The 25,198-nt window shown below is 32.8% G+C and overlaps 1 protein-coding gene across 1 annotated transcript in view; it reads right to left on the minus strand.

Annotated features, from left to right (window-relative positions):
• The window catches only part of LOC145297800 (uncharacterized), a 339,551-nt gene that overhangs the window by 243,245 nt on the left and 71,108 nt on the right, over window positions 1–25,198 (minus strand). The window contains exons 8-12 of the mRNA XM_080144088.1: window positions 24,403–24,601; window positions 17,636–17,748; window positions 12,098–12,223; window positions 7,078–7,254; window positions 3,961–4,106 (exon numbers count right to left, since the gene is read on the minus strand). Of these exons, the coding sequence (XP_080000214.1) occupies window positions 3,961–4,106; window positions 7,078–7,254; window positions 12,098–12,223; window positions 17,636–17,748; window positions 24,403–24,601 (761 nt within the window). The remainder of the gene's footprint in view (window positions 1–3,960; window positions 4,107–7,077; window positions 7,255–12,097; window positions 12,224–17,635; window positions 17,749–24,402; window positions 24,602–25,198) is intronic.

The following is a 25,198-nucleotide window of genomic DNA, read 5'->3' on the forward strand; positions in this document are numbered from 1 at the left end:
GTATACATATATACATATATATATACATATGTATACATATATATATATGCATATATATATATGCATATATATATATATATGCATATATATATATATATGCATATATATATATATATGCATATATATATATGCATATATATATATATATGCATATATATATATATATATATATATATATATATATATATATATATATATATATATGCATATATATATATGCATATATATATATATATATATATATATATATATATGCATATATATATATATATATGCATATATATATATATATATGCATATATATATATATATATATATATATATGCATATATATATATATATATGCATATATATATATGCATATATATATGCATATATATATATATATGCATATATATATGCATATATATATATGCATATATATATGCATATATATATATATGCATATATATATGCATATATATATATATGCATATATATATGCATATATATATATATATGCATATATATATGCATATATATATGCATATATATATATATATATGCATATATATATGCATATATATATATATATGCATATATATATGCATATATATATGCATATATATATATATATATATATGCATATATATATATATATATATGCATATATATATGCATATATATATATATATATGCATATATATATATATATATATGCATATATATATATATATATGCATATATATATATATAGAGAGAGAGAGAGAGAAAATAAAAAAGGAACAAACCGTATTATGTGTTCACCAACGTTTCGTCTTTATTTTAAAACTATGAACGTTAATTTAATTTTAAAACTATGAACGCAAGTTTATATTCTTATTGCGTTCATAGTTTTAAAATTAAATTAACAACTATATGACGTCACTGAAATTTCCTTCTCTTTAACAGCGCCAGTCCCTTTTCCTTTTTGAATTTCCAACATCAATTTTTCCGTTTCTCTTAAATAGAACTGCGTCACACTGTGCACGTGAAACTTTTTCAAATATTTTGTACTGGTATATTTTTTGGTTTCTTAATCTCATTCACCCAGAGGAAGTCTCGAAATAAAGACGAAACGTTGGTGAACACATAATACGGTTTGTTCCTTTTTTATTTTCTCTATTTTGTCGGAATACTATTTCCATTATTTTCATCATATATATATATATATATATATATATATATATAAACATGTCACAACGTTAAAGACATCTCTTTATATACACTCCCGACTATGCAATACACTGTTTCCACTCTGCTAAAATGATAAAACGGTATAATCTTCTCTTATTTTGTCCTTTAGTCCTCATTTCATGGGCAATATTTCTGACAAAGGAGAAAGAATTGCTGCTTGGGGGGGGGTCGGAATCTATTCATTTAACACTTATCATTGGCAAGTTTTTAACCTTAAAATAGTATCTTTTTGTTAGTTTCTTATATTCACTGGCTTCATACCTTGTCACTAGTGATTTTTAAAAAAAAGTCAACAAACCTTCTAAACAACCTCAATAGCTCCATCATTTAAGTATAATTTCTTTGCATTAATAAAACAATAATATTTTTATTTTATTTATTTTCAAATATTCAAATTTGCTCCTAAATTCTCGTTATTTGTAAATTTTACTCAATAATTAAAAAAAAAAAAAAAAAAAAATTATGTTTAAAAAATTTTTTTTTTTTTTATGGAAATCGCTCCAGACAAGGCATGAAGCCATTTGATGTAAGGAGCTAAAAAATAGAAAATAATACTTCAAGGTCAAAAATTTGCCAATGGAATAGATTCTGACCTAGAACACAGCAATTTGTCAGAAAAATAGCTCATGGAATGTGAGGACTAAAGGACAAAATAAGGGAAACAACATAATCACATTGACACATCGGTTCTTGTTAGATCACTGAAGTTAAGCAATATTTAGCCTGTTCAATACCAGATGGGTCACAATTTGGGAATTTCAGGCGCTGTATGTAGGATAATGTTGACACCTCCCTGAAAGACCTGCAAAAACCTAACGTCGTCATCTCTCCTGACAGGGATATACATGCGACTGGGGACCACTTGTGAATTTATATTCCTATGGAACTTCCTCCTTTAAAGGAAGCCAATTAAACCTGCCTTGGGTCAGTGCTGTAATTTCCATTTCTATTCCAACATTTAAAATTATCCTGTCAGATTTTTAAATCAAACTTTACTTCTGATTAGCCAGTTTTCATTTATTATTGTTGTACCATGTTATTAGCAATAAAATTTTTTTTAAAAACATAATTTTTTTTTTTTTTAATTATTGAGTAAAATTTACAAATAACAAGAATTTAGGAGCAAATTTGAATATTTGAAAATAAATAAAATAAAAATATTTTTGTTTTATTAATGCAAAGAAATTATACTTAAATGATGGAACTATTGAGGTTGTTTAGAAGGTTTGTTGATTTTTTTTTTTAAATCACTAGAGACAAGGTATGAAGCCAGTGAATATAAGAAACTAACAAAAAGATACTATTTCAAGGTTAACATACCTTGTTACAATTTTTTTTTTTTTTTTACTTACTCTGGCTCAGACAACTGATAATATGGTACATTTTTAACTAATCACCGAAAAATGAATATCAACAAGGTGAATAACTCATATCTTAACCGAAGAGTTGTATCCCTTACAACTAAAATTGTATTTCTTTTTCTGTATAAGTTTTAAAATCTGCAAACAAATAAAAATTAAAAACTAAAAGAACTTTACTGCATCTTGACAAATGCCAGGAAGATACAGCTAATTAAATATAGATATATATATATATTTTTAATTAATCATATTTTCATGAGTATCATAAGATATTTTACATATTTTATCGAAAATTCTCCTAATAATCAAAAGAAAAATATTTGTCTTAAAATAGTAATTATAATTGCTTCAATAGGAAAATTGTCAAAACAATTAAATAATGAAAGTTGTGAATTAATTATATTTCAAACTTATTCATATTATTTGGATATTTCAGACTATTATTCTCATCCGAACGTTTCACCCGATTGTAACCTCCAACCTTTTTCATGTGTATTTAGTAAAACTTGGGCATCTTTCCATCAAACTCAGAAATTTGTACGCTATTTCAAATATAACTCTTATTTAATCCACAAGTGTAGCATGTTCTCATTCGGTCAGCCATAACTGGGTGGAAGTCATAAGTAATTCACAATTATATTTTTTATTGTCACCCGCACTAAGGACTGAACCTTAAACCCCCAGAAGTGTATACATTTTACCAAGTAATTTATCCATTATGCCAAAGATTATCATGTGGATTAAATAAAGAGTCCTGTTTGAAATTCTGTGCTGATTCATAAGTTTGACAGAAAGATTCCTGTGTTTGACAAAATACATCTTTTTTTTTTTTTTTACATAGTGATCACCACTTATCAAGGCCTGGAAGCCACTCAGGGATAAGGGTTATTGCAAGTATATTACGTTAGTGTGGAGATTTGATGAAGTGTTTACTTAAGGGGACGGTTCATTAGGAATTTGTTAACATTGGACTTGAAGACATCCAAGTTGTAGTCCGGTGGGAAGCAGGCAGACGGAACAGAGTTCCACAGGCGTGCAGTTCTAAGAAAGAAGCTTTGTTCATGGAATCCGCGTTATGCACAGATATAGAGTGGGGGAAATTTTTCACAGTGGATTCAGCTAAACGGAAGGTTTGAGATTACATTGACCTAAATGTTGCGATGAGAACTAAAAAATCCAAATAATCTGAATTATCAATCCTCATCTAAAAAATTCATAAACATAATTTCTTTACTTTATTTTTATTATTAATTATTACACTTTACTTGCCTTATATTTTAAATTAGAGAATATAAAAATTGTTATCTCCCTTATAACTAAAATTTTATTTCTTTTTCTGTATAAGTTTTAAAAATTAAATCATTAAATTCAATTTAAAACTTACTGTTGATAAAGACTCTGGTTTGAATAGATCTTCTTCCAAAGCGATTCTGTTTTCTGCTGATATTGTGCGTTCTTTTCTGTGATCACTTCCGGTACGATTTCCTCACTCAAGATTGATGCGTGGCTCTTTAGGACAGACATGACCTTCTAGAATATTGTCAGGAGGGGGGAAAAAAAAAATCAATTTTTTTTTTCATATATGCTACAATAATAATGTATTATAAAGATTATTAACCAAATCTAAATAAAACTAATCTAACATAACTTGTTGGATTTAGAAGTCAGACCCAAATAGCAATTAAGATCACAAATCCAACTTTCATCTTGTCTAGCAAATCTTTATTTGTTATTGTTGTACCATGTTATTAGCAATATAATAACATACTTTGTTACAATGTATTTTTTTTTATTATTAGTCTGGCCCAGACAATGGAGAATTTTTAACTTATCACTGAAAAATAAAAATCAACAAGGGGAATAACTCATATTTTAATTGTAGATTCTTTAGAATAGCCATGAGCATTTTGTCAAAAGGGGGAAAAAATCAATTTTTACCTCATAAAATATATTCTATAATAATAATAATAATAATAATAATAATAATAATAATAATAATAATAATAATAATAATGTGTTATAAAGGATATTAACCAAAGTCTAAGTTATAAAATTAAAGAGGCCGGATTTTAGACCTAAAGAGCATCACATCTGACACAATTATGATCATGATAATAATTTTAAATAATAATTCAATTAAAACAAGGAAGATAAGTAATGTTTTAAACTACACATAATTATCTCCCTTTAATGACGATTTATTTTTCAGCTCAAGTTTTTTTTTTCTTTTCCCTATGTACCTCTTTTCTTTGAAACAGTGTTCACCTCAAATGGATCAAGCTGGCTCCACCCATCCTTCTCACTACATCTCTCACGAGGGCTGACCAAGCCTGATGATTTAAAAATCAACGATTGGGTCATCTCTAGCCACCCGCTGTCCCAACGACGAATTCCATAGATTTAGGGAACCAGATTGGGTTAGGGTTAGGATTTAGGGACCCAGTTTGGGTCCCAGGTGAGCCAGGTTTTTCTTTGCTCATCACGTTGGTTTTTCCAACCCTGTAGGAAATCTGAGGTAATTGCATCAAAGATGAACTTTCCTGGTTGACCGCAAATGGCGTGAACCAACCAGCACAAACATCTTGTGATAATGACTTTTTGGAGGAAATTAATTTTGCAGCAAATATATACTGTGCAGTTTGAGAGAAAATGCATACATCGAACACATAGGATGCAACATAGACATGATATGTATGTGCGTGCATCCCATCTATATGTGACTTACATATTACAATTTTATTTATTGGTTATTTTGCATCCAAATGACTTTCGGTTTGGAAATTAATTGGAAGTAAATGGTGTTACGTAATTTGAAGACCCCTGCCGTATTATGTTTTTTCACTTAATCGATGAGAAAACATAGAAGGAATTCCAAAGACAAACAGAAAAGAAGTTATTAGAGTAGAAAATCTAAGGATATCTACAGTGAAAGGGTGGAATTTTGCTGCTTGTCGAGTGGGTTGGGTTTTTACATTGGTACGTGTAGTAAATTAGAGGAAATTCTGTGGAAGTACTTGCAAAACAGCACAGAGATGCAACCCGACGGCAATGCGACAGATTTTTTTAAATAAAAAGAAAAATGGAGACTGCATTGTGCCAGATATCCATAAAAAGATTGTGAATTCCATGGTTAGCATTTATAGAGGTTACTCTGTATCGTATGATCTTAGTTTTGGATTCTATAAAATAAAGTTTTTGCAATCTATACAAGTTTTTGTAATCTTAACTAAAATTTTGTAATCCACTAGCAGGCCACCCAGCATTACCCAGTCATAAAATATGCTTAAATATAATATTTTGATTAATGCAGATTTCGTATTTGTTATATTATATTAGAGCCAATATACAGTAATGATTTTAAAACTTAAAAAAAAAAAATAAAATGACTTGTGCGCCATCAACGAGAATAGAAACCAAAACGTTTAGTTTATGATTTACTTTTTTCTTTGACATTAATGCCTGAACTATGAAGACATGTTTGCTGCAAGGCTAAAAATTAAAACATAAACCAATAGCTAATACGTTATGCATGCATAAATGCTGTTGTTCGACCTTCACTCGGCAAATTCCATTTTTTTAATTTTCACACTTTTGCTCCAATTTTACCTGGCTAAAATCCAAATATAAAGTTTTGCATGGGTTCGAATACCCTATATATTAAGTTTCATGTCTGTAGACCAAAAACTGACAGAGGAGTTTGGTAGGCAAAATTTAAAATATATATATGTGCACATACATAAATAAAGAAAGAGGTTTGTTTACTATAAGTTTTTTACGCAAATATTATGCAAATATAAATCATGTAGAATATCTGCATGAATATAATTACACGTAATAGTTAACTAAAGATGATCATCCCATAAGAAAACCGAAAAAACTAATAGGAAATTAATTCAAGTGAATGTTTAAAAGATTAGAAAATTAGCTAGATCTTTTGCAGATGAATGCAATTCCACCACAAATATGTAACAAAGTTACATTTTCTTTTTAAATAAAAAGAAAAAAGGCGAGCCTTTGTTCTTTCTTAGCCTTCGGGCCAGGATCAAGTTGTTGTATCTGTTCTGATGCTTCACATAAGTTAATTGGTCCTTGGTCAATGTACAGGAAACCCTTCATACTACTTACTGGATACTCCCAGAGTGCCCCCCTCCTTTTTTGCCCTTATTTTAGAGGAGCTGGTTTTTCTCCCATATTAAAAACGACCTTGTGTCACATTTGCTTTCGTGGGGAAGCAAATAAATACCTAAATAAACAGAAAAAAGGGTTTTTAATATGAATATCAATACACAAAAAATCCCAAATTTATAGGCGTATAGATAAATGAAAGTTTTGTAATCTATAAACGGAAGTTTTTAAATTTTTAAATGAAAATATTTAAATCTATAACTGGAAGCTTTGTAATATAAAAAATAGAAAGTTTTGTATTCAAGATATCGAAGCTTAAGAGATGGTTGGGATAAAGACAACTTAATAAGACGTTACAAAGTTGTTTTTTTTTTACCTCAGGATCATTTATTCGTGAGAAACTCGCTTGTTTTTGTAGCAATAAATCAACTTGCTGATCTTGACGCATATCTGTCCATTCCTTTTCCTGGTAAGCATTTCTCTCAGGTTTGAGTTTAATAAACGGAATCCAATTGGCTGGCTTCTTTATGAGCTGTTTCGGTTTCAGAGTTGGCTAATGGAATTAAAAAATCAAACTTTTCAAAACAGTACAAAATCAATTGACTGCTAATTGAAACTGCACAGGAAAACAACTTAATTAATGTTACTTTAATTAGCAAGTTTTCAAGTAACATGCCTGGTCTAAAACTATAATTATCAAATTTACATTCAAAACATAAAATTTGTTTAAAAATCATTAAAACAATGCATGTAAAAATTGTAATAAATTAAAATTATAAAATCAAGAAATATGACTCGGCTAATCAATATGTCTTTAATTAAATTGATTTTAATATGGTTAAAGGGGATAAAAAGAAGGTAAAAGTATATTCAAAAAATTCCTATAACTCTGGAAGCAGAACAAAAAGGGTTGGAAATCCTCACTAACTCCTAACTAATTTGCTCTTGATTCACCACATCAACCCTCACTGTTGTACTTGGCTGGCACAACAGGCTTCTATGATGTGATTAAATGCCTTAAAAATTGGTATAAACCTGTTCTCTCAGCAGAGTGTAGTGTCCAGGGCAGACAAAAAGAAAAGAAAAAAATGGCTGCTACTTCTCTTTATATGCTGGCAGTATTGTCATCTCATATGCAAATGAGATACTTTTGATTTAAATAAAAAAGCCCGATTTTTCAGAGACTCACGTGTGTCGAGTTTTGGAATAGCGAGTTTTGACAGCAGAGTGTCAAATTTAATCCCGAAAATTTGGATGTTGGAAGTGCAGCAAAATTAACAATCCATCAGGGAAGGTGTAGAATAGTTAACACTTGATTAGTTAACCACAAGCTATTTTGGCAAAACGGAGAAAATGGGTAAATAAGCAAGATTAAACAGTGATAAGCTGAGGCTGTTTACTGAAGAACGTTACGTGCTTAATTGAAGTTGAAGTTGGTTGCAAAGCTGCAAAAAATTGATGATGCAGCAACATTGATTCCAATGTACCTGGAGGAGAATGCTTTAGCGGTCTATCTAGAAATCGCAGAAAATGTCCAGACCGATGCCGAGAGTATTGAAAGAAGATTAAAGACAGCATTTTTGGAGGATGCTTCTGAGGCCTATAATAAGCTCAGAAGAGTTACCTGGACTGGAGAATCAGTGGATGTATATGCAGCAGAGATAAGGCGATTAGCAGGATATGATTGGCTGGATATATGGGACAAAGTCTTGAGAAGAATGTTAAACTGGCTTTCGTGAGTAGTTTTTCTGATTGCTGATTGTATCTTTATGGAACAGCAATGATTGACTAATATTGAAACTGTAGCGGTAGAGGAAATTTTCAAGCTTGCCAAAGTGCTGGTTACACATCCCAGCAGATTAGGGACAGTTGAAACTTCTACCATAAACAAACCCAGTGGAGAGGAACAGACAATGAGGAGACAGAGTTGAAAATTTATTGGTGCCCCATCTGATGAGATTATTTGTTTCTGGTGTGACCCGGTTGGCATATTATTAAGATTTGTCCTTCGCTTCAGGGAAATGAGTAAAGGAGTGTTTTGCTTCAGTAATCGCTCCTTTAATTCTGAAAAGGTATATGACAGTTTGTTACCACAGATAGTGGTCACTGTCAACAAGAAGAGGGCTAGAGCACTTGTTGATACTGACTGTACAACTCGACTCATCATTTCAAGTGTCATTGACTCTTGAAATGGAGCCAACAATATTAGAGTGATAGATGACAGAGAGATGAAGTGTTGTAGAAGGACCGATGCCAAGATCGTGGCAAGACAAATACCATTACAACTCAGAGTGATTGTGCTTGATAGACTTGGTGTGGGAATCAACTTGATTTTAGGCTTGAATGTTATAGACCAGCTGAGGAGCTACAATTGCTATATTTTTCCCCCGACTCCGATGCAATTAACGATTCCCTACTAAATTTACGATTCTGATACAATTACCAATTCCGATTCTTTATAAATCTCCAAAATAATTAGTATGAAGTAGTTATTTTTCCCCAAGTAGCATAAAACACTTGTTAAATGCTGAAATATTTCCTCAAGCATGAAAAATAAAGATTTTAGTTTTACTATTAGTTAAAAATCAATAAATATTTATAATTTTATCGTTACTACAAGCAGTTGAAGATTTTGTTTTTAAGAAAATTAAATAAAAAAGAAAAAATAGGTACTAATTTTCCCAATTCTGATACCCCTAAAAGTTCCGATTTTTCCGATTCCAATTAATTATCTCAACACTGCTATCCAACAAAACCTAGGCCATTCCAGATTGAAGATGATGACTTCTGAGCCTATTTTGATAGTAACAAGTGGACAGTAGAATAGAATGGCAATGAACCGCAGCGTCACCTGTGTTGGCAAACTGGGTTAACTACTACAAAAGTACCCTAAGAAGAAATATAAAACCGCAGTTTGAGAAAGACGTTGGGAAGGTGGATTGATGAAGGAATTCTAATGCTTAATTCTTATAACAAAAATAGAAACAAAAAAATAACAAACATTACGAGACATATTGATGTGGCCTTCCAGACAATGCTTAAACAGCTAATTGTATGTTGCATAGCATGCTTTTAGACACAGGAGGGAATGGGGGGGGGTAACTACCCTGATCACATAGGGTAGAATGGGTTTTCTGTTGAGAAAGTTTTTTCTAAATAAATTTTTAAACATAAGAAACTTATAACACAAAATAGAAACAAAAAAAAACTATTGATAATAGTTCCATAGTTATCATGAACGCTTTCAATTCAACTGCGAATCATCTTCAGATTACTGATATCACAGATAAAAAATTCAACAAAAGTGTACTGTCACTAATGTTATGGTCAGGAAAATGGCAGTGGTTTAACTTACCGAGAAGAAAGTCAGGCCAGTGTTGAACAAGTATGTTGCATGTCACAACAAAGATGAAATTGATGTATATGAAGAAGTCATGAAAGAGTTGAGAAGAATAGATTGGTTGGTTGTTTTTGTTTTACGGCATATCAACACTTTTCAGGTTATTTAATGCCGAATCCAGTTATTTTGAAGAAAATTTTTTAATAGAATATATATATTTTTTCAAGTCGGTTTCTATTTAACCCATAGTTGGGACCCTAACAGGTACTACCTCTCCGGATCAGAGTGGACCTGGAAGTAATAGCAATTAAGGGGTGGCTCCACACTCCCCAAAGCCCGCAAGCTGAGGCTTTACCATCGGATATAGTTTAAGGTCATATCCAGGATCGAGAAGAATGGAACAAGCAACCAAAATTACGGACTTAAAATCGGCCTACCTTCAAATTCACGTGGACAAGAAACTGTGGCAGTACCAATTGGTTGAATATAAAGGCCAGATTTATTGTTTGACCAAATTGGGATTTGGACTAAATTCTGTACCAAAAATTATAACAGTAGTGCTTAAGATCATGTTGACAATGATGCAGTGGAAAGAGCCACCTGCTCTTACACCAATGATGTACTGGTGTAAGAGACAGTGGTGATTGTGGAAAGGGGGAGAGATCATGTCAACGCGTATCAGCTGACAGCTAAACGATCACAGCTGTTAGAAAAAGGAATGGCTCTGGGATTGAAATTACAGCAGAATAAAGCAGGATGTGTAATGTGAGTTTTAAAGAAAAGCTTAGATCTGATGACCTTAGAGGTAGATTAAATCTGGACAGTATTAAGATGTGTGTAGAACAGGAAACTTTGATGGTATGGTCACATTGAAAGAAAGTATGAGAGTTTTTGGATCAGTAGATGTAGAAGAGTGGAAGTAACAGAGTCAATTAGTAAGGGAAGGTAAAGAAAGACATGCTAGGATTGGATGGAGGAAGTTCAGGGAATTTCTGCCATTACTAACCAGCAGAGAGTTACCACTTCTGATGTAATGTTATAGATGACGTTCTCATTTCGTTCTTCCTCTCGTCTGTCGACCCTGTTAAAGTGTCAAACAAATAAAAGAAATACTTTGAACTCATTTTTTTTGTTTTAGAGAAATTTTATTTCCTGTCTGTGCTTTCCATTTCACATAAATTTTTACATGGCTGTCGCCGGCTAGTGAGAATTCATTGTCGTCTGCTCTCTTTCTGCCTGCTGTTCATGACGTCACATCTCTCCCACTCCACTCTCTCTGTCTTACTGCTCCTGCTGTTGTCCCTGCATGATGTCACTTATCCTGCCACCTTCTACTGCTCCTCTCTCTATTTCACTGCAGCAGCATATTATGGTACACTAACCAAGGAAGGTGTCTACCAGGCATGTGTCTGCAGTGTGATGATATATGGCCAGTTAAGATTGAGGACATGTGTTGCATGGAGAGAAAATATGCAAAAATAACACAATGAATGTGTAATGGGTTTGGTTATGGCATATCAACCTTTTTCAGGTTATTTAATGCCAAATCCAGTGATTTTGAAGAAACATTTTTAATAGAATATAATTTTTTTTTAAATCGGTTTCTATTTAACCCATAGTTGGGACGCTAACAGGTACTACCACTCCGGGTCAAAGTGGACCTGGGAGCAATGGCAATTAAAGGGTGGTTCCACACTCCCCAAAGCCCGCAAGCTGGGGCCTCACCATTGGATATAGTTTAAGGTCATATCCAGAACCTATGTAATGGGAGTCTTAAATACAGTCTTAGATCTGATAACCTCAGAGGAAGATTAAATCTGGATAGCATAAGATGTAAGCAAATTTTGATGGCGTAGCAAGGTCAGTTGGCAGGGGAAGGAGAAGATAAGTATGGGATGAAGTGATAAGGATGGGCTTTAGAGAATGAGAAATAAAGTTCTGGTCAGAGATAGGTTAGTTTGGAAGTAAATTTTTAAAAAAAGCCGTCCAACAGATGCCAACATGTAAAGCAAGCATTGATGATGATGATGACGACGACAACGACGACGATATTTACCTCAGTTGCATCATAGGCTCCAAATGACTTGGCCGTTTCTTGTTCAGCAAACACAGTCAGAAATCTCGTGTAGGTCTCGGAATAAAGTGTCATTTCATCGCTCAAATTCCTTATATGGTTGATATTCTAAAGAGAAGAAAAATCCAAATTATACGAGAGTCATGCCAAAAATAAAGCCTTCTATTTTTCTTTTTATAACTCAAACAGTTGAAGAGCTATGAAGACGAAAGTGGTATCATTAAAATGAGTGACCTTCTGTGCTTCAGAATTTATTTTTTCTACATAGTCAACACCATTCTCAATGCACTTTTGCCAGGAATTTAATGATGCATCTCTGCTTCAGGCATATGTCCATGACAAGGGTTTTTAGAGTCTCCCACAGTCAATATCTGCAACAGAGATAAAACTTTCAAGTCATGAATGCATAAATTCCATCACCATAACAATGCAATTTGCAATCCCCTCTGATCTATTTGGGCGGAATAAAAATAAGAGGCATGGCTTTTGGAATGCCCTTGTGTGTGTATATATATATATATTATTTATTTTCTGAGGAGGCTGAAGAGAATTCAACATAGGCAACCAGAAACCGATGGCACCAATGTTTTTCTAATCTCCTGTAACACACATATATAAATAAATCTAACACTCATATTGATTTTCTTTCATAATCGAGCACTTTGCAAGGGGTTCTCTCCCACAAATCTTACAAAGGTATAAACATACATGATTAATAAATTTGGTGTGTACATAGCTATTATTAAATTTTGTGCCCTTAAAAGAAATATATATATATATATATATATATGAACAGTGAGCCGACTAACTACCCCATTACTAATAGTAATATTAATGATAATAAGGTACTAGTGTACTTCTTGATCCGTGCTGAAATAATAACATTATCATTTAGAAAGCCATTCTTAACATGGGGAGGGGAGAGTGTTTTGTACCTATTCTGTACTTTAACCTTACAATTTAATAAATAGTGTGGATCAATAAGTGCATTAGCACCACCACCACCACCACCACGAATAATAATAATAATAATAATTCTGATTTTGTTTATGAACGTCTCTCTGGAAAAAAATAAATAAATAAATAATTATGATGATGATGATTCTCCTTATAATCATTCTAACACTAATAACACTGACACCCCACAAGCAACACTCTTACACATATTAATCCGACTTAATCTCACTTCAATGAACAAAATTTAAACCATTCACCCTATCTCAAACCCCAATACAAATCAACAAACCAATAATAGTCCCCGAGCATCTCATAAAATACACACTTATATCGGTAGCACCTCAACTCTAATTACGACCAGGATATTTAACCACACTTCTTTCTTTAACAACCCAAATCCTACTAATAAGCAAGAAACTTCTCTAACTACTTTAATTAAAAACTTAAATCTAATAAAACTCCTTATTCAATCAAATGGACTATCCTAAAAAAAATTAAGTCTTACACCCCAGGCTCTAGTCATGTCACCTCTGCACATCTGAAGCTATAACAATAATTACTCTCCCCCCAAGTCATAATAAACTCTAAAAGCGAACTAGTCTCCTTTTGCAGACATAAGACTAAATCTAAATAGGGTCAATTTGAAATGACTTAACTTTAAATAATTCCCTTAAAATCTCATTTCCATCAATTACAGATTTCTTCCTTTCACTTCCTCTGCATTTTATGTTGTCTCTATAATTTATGTAATCCCTATCCTTTTCTCTTTCCCATTAATCAGCTGGCCATTCCCCATGCGGATTCGGTTAGAATGCTTATGCATGTGTACATGTATTACTCTTCTGTGTATATGTAGACCTGGGCATCTATGCTCTGCTGTGTATATGTGCTCGAATGTTTGTATTCATGTGTGCATTTGAGCATGCTTATGCATAGATATATATACATTTGTACGTCAGTTCGAGCGTAATTCTTTTTCTTTTTATTGGTTGTACTATGACAGAGTATGCGGGCGCCAGCCACCCTCTTTTTCCTCTTATTCTCCTTTATTCTTTCCTCAAACTTTACAATCCACTAAAACTCTCAATAAAACCCTCCAATCTTCCAAATAAATTATTTCACACAATAAGTTTTCAAATACTCTTGCTTAACTGCCTATAATTCCACCAAACTGACCTGCTCCATTTCGCCCCACCCCCAATGACTTAATTACTATTTTTACAGTGATAAATTGTCATGACAACCAGATCATCAACCTCCCTCACTCCACAGTGTTGAACTGTCTTGATTATTGAATCAATACTCTCTCTCACCCTTGAATTAACCTAGTCCACTGAGTGCTACTTCTTTTTACTTATTTTTCAAATTGCTTTCTCTTTGATTAAACTCACAGACTGGACTTTTTCATCTGTGCCTAGTCATATAGAAATTTATTTTTTGGACTATTAAAAACTCCAACAATGTGCATTCGGACTATCACAAACTTGGATATTTTACTTTCACCACCTTCTTGGATTCACTAGATTTTGGACTCAACAACCATGGGAACACGCTCTCACATGAAACCATTTTTCCTTTTTTACTCCACTCCATCTGTTTCATTTTCTTTTCATACTTAGTTTCTTTACATACTTTACAAGCAAAATTTGTTTATGCATTTTGCTAAGTCCTCCCCTCTAATGAGAAGTATTTCTTCGAAACTCCACGGATTAAGGACTTACACCTTTATTTGTGTTTCCTTTCTGAATAATAAATATGCTTTTACTTCTTACTAAAGTGTCCTTACGTCCAGATTGCATTTTTTATATTTTATATATATATATATATATATATATATATATATATATATATATATATATATATATATTTTAGTGTGAGGACAATTAATTGGCATCAAAATCAGAACTTTTATGGTATTGGAATTGATATTGAAATCAATTCTTTTAATTGTTTCATTTTTATTATTGTTTAAAACTTAATTTTCCATTACTGGTACTAATAATAAAATAATACATATTCATATATTTTAAACAATAGGTTCCTACTACCTACAAGTGTATTTTTATGTTACCACAAATGTATGTACATATTACACAGGTATTTATGATAATCCGACCCCCCCCCAAACCCCAAGAAAAAAAAAGCAACTCTGTAGCAAAATATTTAATGATAAAAAAAAAAAAATTAGAATCAGAATTGGTAATTGTATCAGAATCAGGAAAAATATTAGAATTTTACCATCACTAATATATATGAGGTGTCATCAATAAGTTTCCAGACTTTTTTTGTAGACTCTAGAAAAATAATATGTTATTGCTATACATCTTATGAGATGACTGACCGATTTTTATTATTTCAAGTTGAAATGAACAGCTACAGCAGGAATTGGAATACATCTTACTAAAGCCTAATTGTCACAGCTGGTGAATTTAAAAAATGCAATCTGGACGTGAGGACACTTTAGAAGAATGATATGCAATAAAATTTTGTTTTAAACGTGGAAAAAATTCCACAGAAGCGTATGGAATGTTTCCGACTGCTTTTGGACCATCTTGCATGAGTCGAGCACCAGTTTTTGAGTGGCATAAGAAATTCAAGGAAGGCAGAGAGTCTGTGAGGGATGATGAGAGGTGTAGGAGGAGTAAGGAAGACAGAACACCAGATTTGATTGGTCAAATAAAGAATTTCGTTGATAAGGACAGTCGTGTGTCTATAAAGACAATAAGTGCACAGTTTGATGTCAGTGTGGGAACTGTACACGCAATTATACACAAGGAACTGAAGATGCAGAAGATTTGTGCGAATGCAGCAGTTCACAACTCAATCCTTGTCACAGACTATTTAACCAAGATGGGCATCAAAACAGTTCCTCACCCTCCCTATAGTCCAGATCTTGCTCCCTGTGACTTTTGGTTATTTCCTAAGATCAAGGAAAACCTTAGAGGCTGTTGTTATGAGACAATAGAGGAGATGAAAGAGAGTCACGAGGATCATTGACACGCTCACACAAGAGATCTTCCATGAGCTATTGGAATGGTACAAGTGCATTGCAGCCGAAGGAGATTACTTGCAAGAGGACTAAAGTTTCGGATGTGTACTTCCAATAAAAGTGCTCATACGAAAAAAGTCTGGGAACATCTGGTCCCCCCTCGCCAATCTTTCACGAAAAACACCCGTCTAGCTGAATCCACTGTGAAAAATTTCCCCCACTCTTTATCTGTGCCTAAATCAAAACGCAGATTCCATGAACAAAGCTTCTTTCTTAGAACTGCACGCCTGTGGAACTCTGTTCCGTCTGCCTGCTTCCCACCGGACTACAACTTGGATGTCTTCAAGTCCAATGTTAACAAATTCCTAATGAACCGCCCCCTTAAGTAAACACTTCATCAAATCTCCACACTAACATAATGTACTTGCAATAACCCTTATCCCTGAGTGGCTTCCGGGCCTTGATAAGTGGTGATCACTGTGTAAAAAAAAAAAAAAAAACATATTGAAGGCACCCTTTGTATATAACAAAAAAGAGAAGAAATGATGTAAAAACAATGTGATAATAAAAATTCATGAGTTTATAAATACTGCATGAAAAAAATTCATGAGTTTATAAATACTGCATGAAAAAATTCATGAGTTTATAAATACTGCATGAAAAAATTCATGAGTTTATAAATACTGCATGAAAAAAATTCATGAGTTTATAAATACTGCATGAAAAAATTCATGAGTTTATAAATACTGCATGAAAAAATTCATGAGTGTATAAATACTGCATGAAAAAATTCATGAGTTTATAAATACTGCATGAAAAAATTCATGAGTTTATAAATACTGCATGAAAAAATTCATGAGTTTATAAATACTGCATGAAAAAAATTCATGAGTTTATAAATACTGCATGAAAAAATTCATGAGTTTATAAATACTACATGAAAAAATTCATGAGTGTATAAATACTGCATGAAAAAATTCATGAGTTTATAAATACTGCATGAAAAAATTCATGAGTTTATAAATACTGCATGAAAAAATTCATGAGTTTATAAATACTGCATGAAAAAATTCATGAGTTTATAAATACTGCATGAAAAAATTCATGAGTTTATAAATACTGCATGAAAAAAATTCATGAGTTTATAAATACTGCATGAAAAAATTCATGAGTTTATAAATACTGCATGAAAAAAATTCATGAGTTTATAAATACTGCATGAAAAAATTCATGAGTTTATAAATACTGCATGAAAAAATTCATGAGTTTATAAATACTGCATGAAAAAATTCATGAGTTTATAAATACTGCATGAAAAAATTCATGAGTTTATAAATACTGCATGAAAAAATTCATGAGTTTATAAATACTGCATGAAAAAATTCATGAGTTTATAAATACTGCATGAAAAAATTCATGAGTTTATAAATACTGCATGAAAAAATTCATGAGTTTATAAATACCGCATGAAAAAATTCATGAGTGTATAAATACTGCATGAAAAAATTCATGAGTTTATAAATACTGCATGAAAAAAATTCATGAGTTTATAAATACTGCATGAAAAAACTTACACACTTAATTCCATAAACATAGGCCAAAAATTTTAGCTGTTCTTTGAAATCATAAAACTTGAGGGAATGAATTGGTATTTCCATGGTCAAATCATTGGAACATCGTCCACCACCTGCAAAAAAAAATGTTTTTAGAGAGACATCATTATCATCATCATCATCGTAACCAGTTCAACATCTACTTTATACACCCGCATGTATTGGACGACTTAATGTATTAACTTTAAAACCAACCTATCTCTGGCCAGGTCTTTATTCCAATTTCTCCCAAATCCATTTTATTTACTTTCCCCATGTTTTTCATTGGCCTTCCCTTGTAAACTGGACCTGCAACCTCAACTATTCTACATCTACTAACCTAAACAGTATCACCCACTCTTTCAACATGGAATGTTATTACTGTCAATAATTCATTAAAACTTTTTCAAATTTGGGCTTATCTTAAATAAAGCAGCCCTTGGAGTGAATGTGGTATTGTGGTAACTGAAATGAAATATTTCTAGTTAAGAGTAGGATAGACAATTTTAAGTTAATTTCCAAGGATGGAATACTGTTGCCACATATGGGCAGGAACTGCTAGAAAAGACTTGTCCTGCCTTGATAGGGTTCAAAATAGACTTTGTGGCCTGGTGGGAGATGTCCTTTTCTCTTTGCTGCAACCTCTATCTCACAGAAGAGATGTTGCGAGTTTGTCTCTGCTTTATCGTTATTTTCATGGAAAGTGTTCGACTGAGCTTCAATCTATGGTTCCCCCCCTCGCCAAACTTTCACAAGAAACACTAGACTAGCTGAAAACATTATCAATAATTTTCCCCACTCTTTATCTGTGCCTAAACCTAAACATAGATTCCATGATCAAAGCTTCTTTCTTAGAACTGCACGCCTGTGGAATTGTCTTCCATTTTCCTGCTTTCTAGCTGTCTATAATATGGTTGTCTTCAAGTCCAACGTGAACAAGTTTCTGATGAGCCGTTCCACTTAAGTTAACAAATTTACCGAACTTCCATTACTATTGATTACTATATTGTCCTTTTGACTACTCTACACTCTTTAACCCTTATCCTTGAGTGGCCGATCGGCCTTGATAAGTGGTGATGCCTATGTAAAAAAGAAAAAAGAAAAGAAAAAAGTATTTGAAACCAAGGATGACCAACGATACCCATTACCTCCACACTCTTGAATGGCTATGTGCCTAATTTGTCCATAACGTAATTTTATATTTTGTGCAAATAAATATTCCAATGTCACTTGTTCTGCGCACACCCTCTTATGCTTTCCCCTCTTAACTGGACATGCTACCTCAACTGTTCTACATCTCATAACTGAGGAATTCTCATCCATTCTTTCAACATGACTATATCATCAGAGTCTTCTATTCTGCACATATCTTCCAATATTGTCCAGAATTAATCTTACTCTGAAGTCATCAACCTTTGTTCATGGAATCTGCATTTAGATTTAGGTACAGATAGTGAGTGGGGGAAATTGTTGATAGTGGTTGTAGCTAGACAAGTGTTTGCTGTGAAAGTTTGGCAAGGAGGACCATAGATCTAAATAGTAAACATTGATGTCTTTCCTCTAAATTCCGAGAAATTCTCATAGTTAATATTAGAATATGAAAATAAATTAAAATAACATTTCTAAATTTTTTAGATGAGGATTCGTTATTCATATTATTTGGATTCGTCGGACTACCATTCTCATTTTGAGTGTGATTTTCACAACATTTTGGTAACCTCCAACCTTCTTCAGGTGCCAAAATGTTGAATCCTTGTGCCTGTTTTACAAGTATTTTAATAGAATGTGCTCCAACAAACTCCTAGCACTTGTGTACTCTCAATGTAACCCCCCCCCCGGATTAACCTGACAAGCGGCAAAATTCCACCATTTACAATCTAGAGATCCATATATGCTGTAAAGCCTTCTATTGAAATAGTTTCTTCCCTCAAACTATTAGACTTTGGGATTCCCACCTAGTCTCTTGCTTCCCTGATTCTAATGAAATGCAGAAGTGTAAATATAATGTGAAAAAAACATCTCATTGCTCAACTCCCTACTTGGAGATCCCTATAAATTTCGTCGTAAATAGTAACCCCTTACATCAAACTGGGACTGTGCCTTGTTCAGGATGAAATACCAATGAAAAAAAAAAGTAAATAAATTAATTACAGAGCCAATTCTTTATTGAATATTATATTGTACCTAATATATAATACTGATTTCAAAAGTTAAAAAAAAAAAAATCACTTGGGTGCTTTCAGCTAGAATTGAAACCAAAACTCCAGCTGAGTTCCCTTATCATTTGAGCTATCGACAGATAGATAAAAAAGATTTAAAATTAAACCACTTCAATCTATGAATGAATTTGCACATGCGTAAAAGTAACAGAAATATGTTGGCAAGTTGAAATAAACATTCTGTATTTCAACTTGCCAACATATCAGGTTGACAAGAAAGTTATTGCGGCTTTTAACTTTTATATTCAGATGAACATATCTTGACCCCAACAAAAATTTATTGATCGAAATAAGCACCATCAGAATCAACACACTTTTTGGTTAGGTTATTGCTGCTTTAGTATGGTATGGATATAGTTTAACCCGGATATAAGAAACTTCTTATCAGGGCCTCATAAGCTATCTTATATCCGGGTTACACTATACATTAATACAGCCTCTAATCCCCCAAATCTCTCTTATATTAGGGTTTCATATATTTAGGTCTCTTATATACGGGTTACACTGTACATTAACACAGCCTCTAATTTGGGACCAGAGAAAAGCTCTCTTATATTCCGCCTTTCTTATATTCGGGTCTCTTATATCCGGGTTACACTGTATATACTATAGATGAACTATCTAGATGTGGAAGGTTCTAGTATACTAATAAACTTCTGTAGAAATTATCTTGGTTTTGTCTTGTAACCATGGCCACCGAATGATGTCACAAAACCAAATTCATCCTTTATGACGTACATTTTCATTGAACTTTTAAATTCACACAATTTTTTCACATTCAAATAAAACTTAATCTATATCTCTATAAAAGTGAACATGTCTGTATGTGTGTGTGTGTGTCTGTGCACATTTCCCTACGCAATAACTCTGTCAATTTTAAGTCTACAGACTCGATATTTGATATACAGGATACTAATATTTGGGAAAATCTTTGTGATCGGTTTTCGGCCAGAAATTTGGCTGTTAAGGGGTCAAAGTTCAACAATTTGACCTTTGAGAACTCTACCAAACTCCTCCAACAATTTTGGGTCTAAACACTTGAAATTTTAGATATAGGTTCCTTAGACATGGATCTAACTTAATAACTTGATTTGAGCTCAAAACAATAAATTTTAAGGGGTCATAATATGGGTCAAAGTTTAAAAAAATTGACTGCTTTTTTTTCTTTTTTTTTGCTCAACATACACCTCCAAACACCCGGGCAACGCCGGGCTGAAATGCTAGTATATAATAATGAAAAAAAAAAATTGTTCTTTAACACACATGCATACGTGTACATACTTTTTATAAAAATGCTGGGGAAATTTGTTAAGTAGGTTCAACTACACGGTGTGAGTGCGGTATTATGGTAAATGTTGCCAGTCAAGAGTAATCTCCAAAGTTTTGTAGACTATCTAGAAAGACCATGTACCCTTCCCCTCTTCTCCCCCAATTTCTTATAGGACTAAATTTTTTGTCTTGTGATTTTGCATGTTTTTGTAGCACATAAATTTGTAATTTTTCAAACAAATAAACTGTATAAATATATCAAGAGTAAATGTTAAGTCATCTATACAGAATGAAAAATCACAACATATGTATAGTCACTTTCAAGAATATGCAAGCAAAATAAAATAATAATTCATAGAGGCCATCTACAGAAACAGCCCTCACTGTTAACATTCCCCTCATATATATATATATATATATATATATATATATATATATATATATATGCATTTTGCTAAATCCTACCCTCTGATGAGAAGGAAAGTATTTCTTCAAAACTCCGCGGATTAAGGACTATCCATTTATTTTGTACTTCCTTTTTAAAATTAAATATGTTTTTAACTCTTTTTCAAAGTGTTTTTTAACGTGTTTTACTAACTACTTGTCCTTTATATATATATATATATATATATATATATATATATATATATATACTTCATTTAAATATTTAATGATTAAATAAGCATCTTCTTTCAATTCACTTATCGCATATATTCTCCCCGAGAGTTTAATCACAAATATTTTAAACCCACCATGGCAGACATACTATACACCTATCTTTATTATATAATAAATGCTATACTCCTCATATATCACAGAGATCACTTTAGTTCTCTCCTAATCCCAAACAGTATCAATATTCTATAAATATTTTGCTGCTAATGAACTATTGCTAGATGTCGCATTCCTATTATGTTACCTAGCATCTTTTCTCCTCTTTTGATGAGAAGCATTAGGCTTTGAAATACCATGATATAAAGAGTTCTTACTTATCCTACACCTCTAATTGATGTAACATCCTTATTGAATAAATCTCTATATATTAGCATATATTTTATATTGTAGTTTTATTACTTTATTGATACTCTATATAAACTCCAAACAATTTGTAAAAATTTGCATTATCCCGATAAGTCTCCTCTTAAAGAATCGATCTTATTCTTATAACCCCCTCCATATATAATATATATATGTCATCTACAAACAGACTGTTTCGCTGTATCACAACTCTTTGGTGTGGCTAGACCAGCAACTACCTTATACCAAGATTGAAAATCAAATGCCTAAGCGACAATCAACACTTAGTATGTCTGTTTGTCTGTTTGTCCATTCCACTTTTTCTCAGAAACTTGTAGGTCAGTCAATCAATATGGTTAAATTTGTGCTCAATTTTGCATTAAATACTAATTTGTATTAATCCATTTTAATCGCTAATTGTGAATCAAACAGATACCATAATACTTAGTTTGCTGCACTTTATCATAACAAAAGTCCATACAAAATTATATATGGATACAATTCTGAATTTTGGATATCAGATGTGAATGCTTGCGTTATGTTGATTAATCGGACTATTATTCTCATTTTGGGTGTTATTAGCACAATATTTCGGTCGCTACAACCTGCGGCCTTCTTCTTTGGATGTTGAAAACATGCTTCTTTTTCTCTAAGGAAAAGAGGGTTGGCTCTGCATTACAAGAATTCGAATCCACCCTCAAACCCACAGTTTGAATTCTTGTAATGCAGAGCCAACCCTCTTTTCCTTAGAGAAAAAGAAGCATGTTTTCAACACCCAAAGAAGAAGGTCGCAGGTTGTAGTGATCACACCCAAGATGAGAAAAATAGTCCGATTAATCAACATAATCTAAGATATAGATACCTTCAACAATAGTTCAACAGGACAAATAGCACCATTGTCTGCTTGCCCAGACAAGAAAAGGGCTATCTTTTTGGTTGGAACCATTACTGTATTGTTCCAGACTCGCTTCTAAAAATGGAAGTTATTTTCTACCACTCAGACAACCAAATTGTTTTTCCACATTTACATTTATTCTTGTTGCAACTTTTTTTGTTCTGACGTTGCACACCATACCCTTTTCAGGAATTACATATTACTGTCTTTCAAGCTGAATGCTTCCATAGTTGAACGATTGCCAATCAGCTGAAAACTTGCCTGTCCGGTCTACTCATCCCAACTCGTTCGATCAAGACACCTGACTAACTCCTAAATCTTATTACGTATATTTACAAACTATATCCTTACATCATTAACTCCACCTGACCAAAGACATAAATTAAATCATCTACCTTCATCACATATTTTGTTTATGTTCTAACATTCTTTTCTATTAAAACATATTTGTTTTAATTTTTCTAAAATTTCTTCTTTTCATTGTTTATAGAATCAAGTTAAATTCCTAAAACATCATTTAACCATATTTCTCCTTCAGTTCCATTTTTCTCTTTAAAACAAATCTAATTCATTTGTATTATTATTCATTGGACTACTGTTCTCATCTTGAATGTGATTTTCATGTTTCGGTCGATATAACCGCCAGCCTTCTTCAGGTGTTTGTTGTTGAACTCTGGAAATTTTCTGTTGAATTCGGGAATTTGGACGGAATTTTGAGCAGAACCATTTATTTATGTCACAGGGGTAGCATACTCTTTGTACATCAGCCATGATAGGATAGAGGTCCTAAGTAATTCGCAAATGTATTTTTTTGGTCGCCCACACTGAGGATTGAACCTTCAATCTTCAGGAGAATATTACTTTTACAACAAGAGCACGCTACCCCCGTGACATAAATAAAGTGTTCCGCTCGAAATTCCGCCCAAATTCCTGAGTTTGGCAGAAAAATTCCTGAGTTTGACAAGATACATTTGAAGGTTGGAGGTTACATCGACTGAAACATGAAAATCACACTCAAGATGAGATCAATAGTCCGATGAATCCAAATAATACAATAATCCTCATCTCAAAAATTCAGAAACGTAAAATCTAATTCAATCTACTAATAATAATCATCTTTCTGCTCAGATAATTCATCAATATCCCGGGTGCGCTAATATGCAACAGGAAAGATACAACAGCTGTGAAACCTTTCGAATATCAGTTTCATGTCAGTATCAACTTGACCGCATCTTTTGCATCCATGATGCACCAACTTTTTCGAATAAGTATTGCGATTATTATTTTACTTTGAAAAAAAAAAAAGAAAAAAAGTAGGTCATCCTCATCAACTGGTGGCTTTCACTTACCTAGAAACCCCAGACCCCAAGGCATACGGGAAACTGGGATCGACTGTGTGGATAATTTGAATATTTGTTGGTCCTTTATCAAGGATGCTGTACTGCCGATAGCATTGCCAAATGATGTCGTTGAAGTTGGGGCATTCTTCCGTTCCTTTTTGATTTCTTTGTAACGGATACTCAGCTGAGTTCCGTACTTTTCATTGTTCTGAAAATAGAAAAGTTTGTCACCTGAAGACAATTCGACAAAGAATCAAAAGTACTCGTGATATATATGCAACATTTATTAATCTACTAACAGATGCACCTCGCGTTGCCCGGTATTAAACACAAGATTAAATTCCTTTAAAAAAAACTAGCATGAATAGCTGGCATTGCCTGGGTGAAAATAAAGTTCTGTTTGGACACAGCTACTATACGAATGATATTGAGCAATCCCCTGAAAAGGTGTCACGAAAAGTGACCCCCCTCCCCCGCTTGCAAGAAATAGTCCAGTTGACTACTACAGAATGAATCGTTTTTTTCTAATTTTCACATATTATGCATCCGAGGGATTGCTCTTTCAGATGGTACTGGTTTTGATCCGGTCTGATGCGGCTGATGAAAGATTTTAACAGATACACGAGCACACAAACACATGCACAAACTGACATATGATATTTATATATCAGACTAGCAGGGGTACGCTGCGTTACCCGGGTGTGGAGAGGTGGTGTAGTAAAGAACCCTGGTGGGTGGAGGTGGGGGGAACCAAAAAGTATTAAAAAGAAGTGGTAGTAGCGGTGGGGAGGGAATCAAAGCAATA

Source organism: Euprymna scolopes, chromosome 18, assembly GCF_053919585.1.
Source record: "Euprymna scolopes isolate OS-2025 chromosome 18, ASM5391958v1, whole genome shotgun sequence".
Lineage (NCBI taxonomy): Eukaryota > Metazoa > Mollusca > Cephalopoda > Sepiida > Sepiolidae > Euprymna > Euprymna scolopes.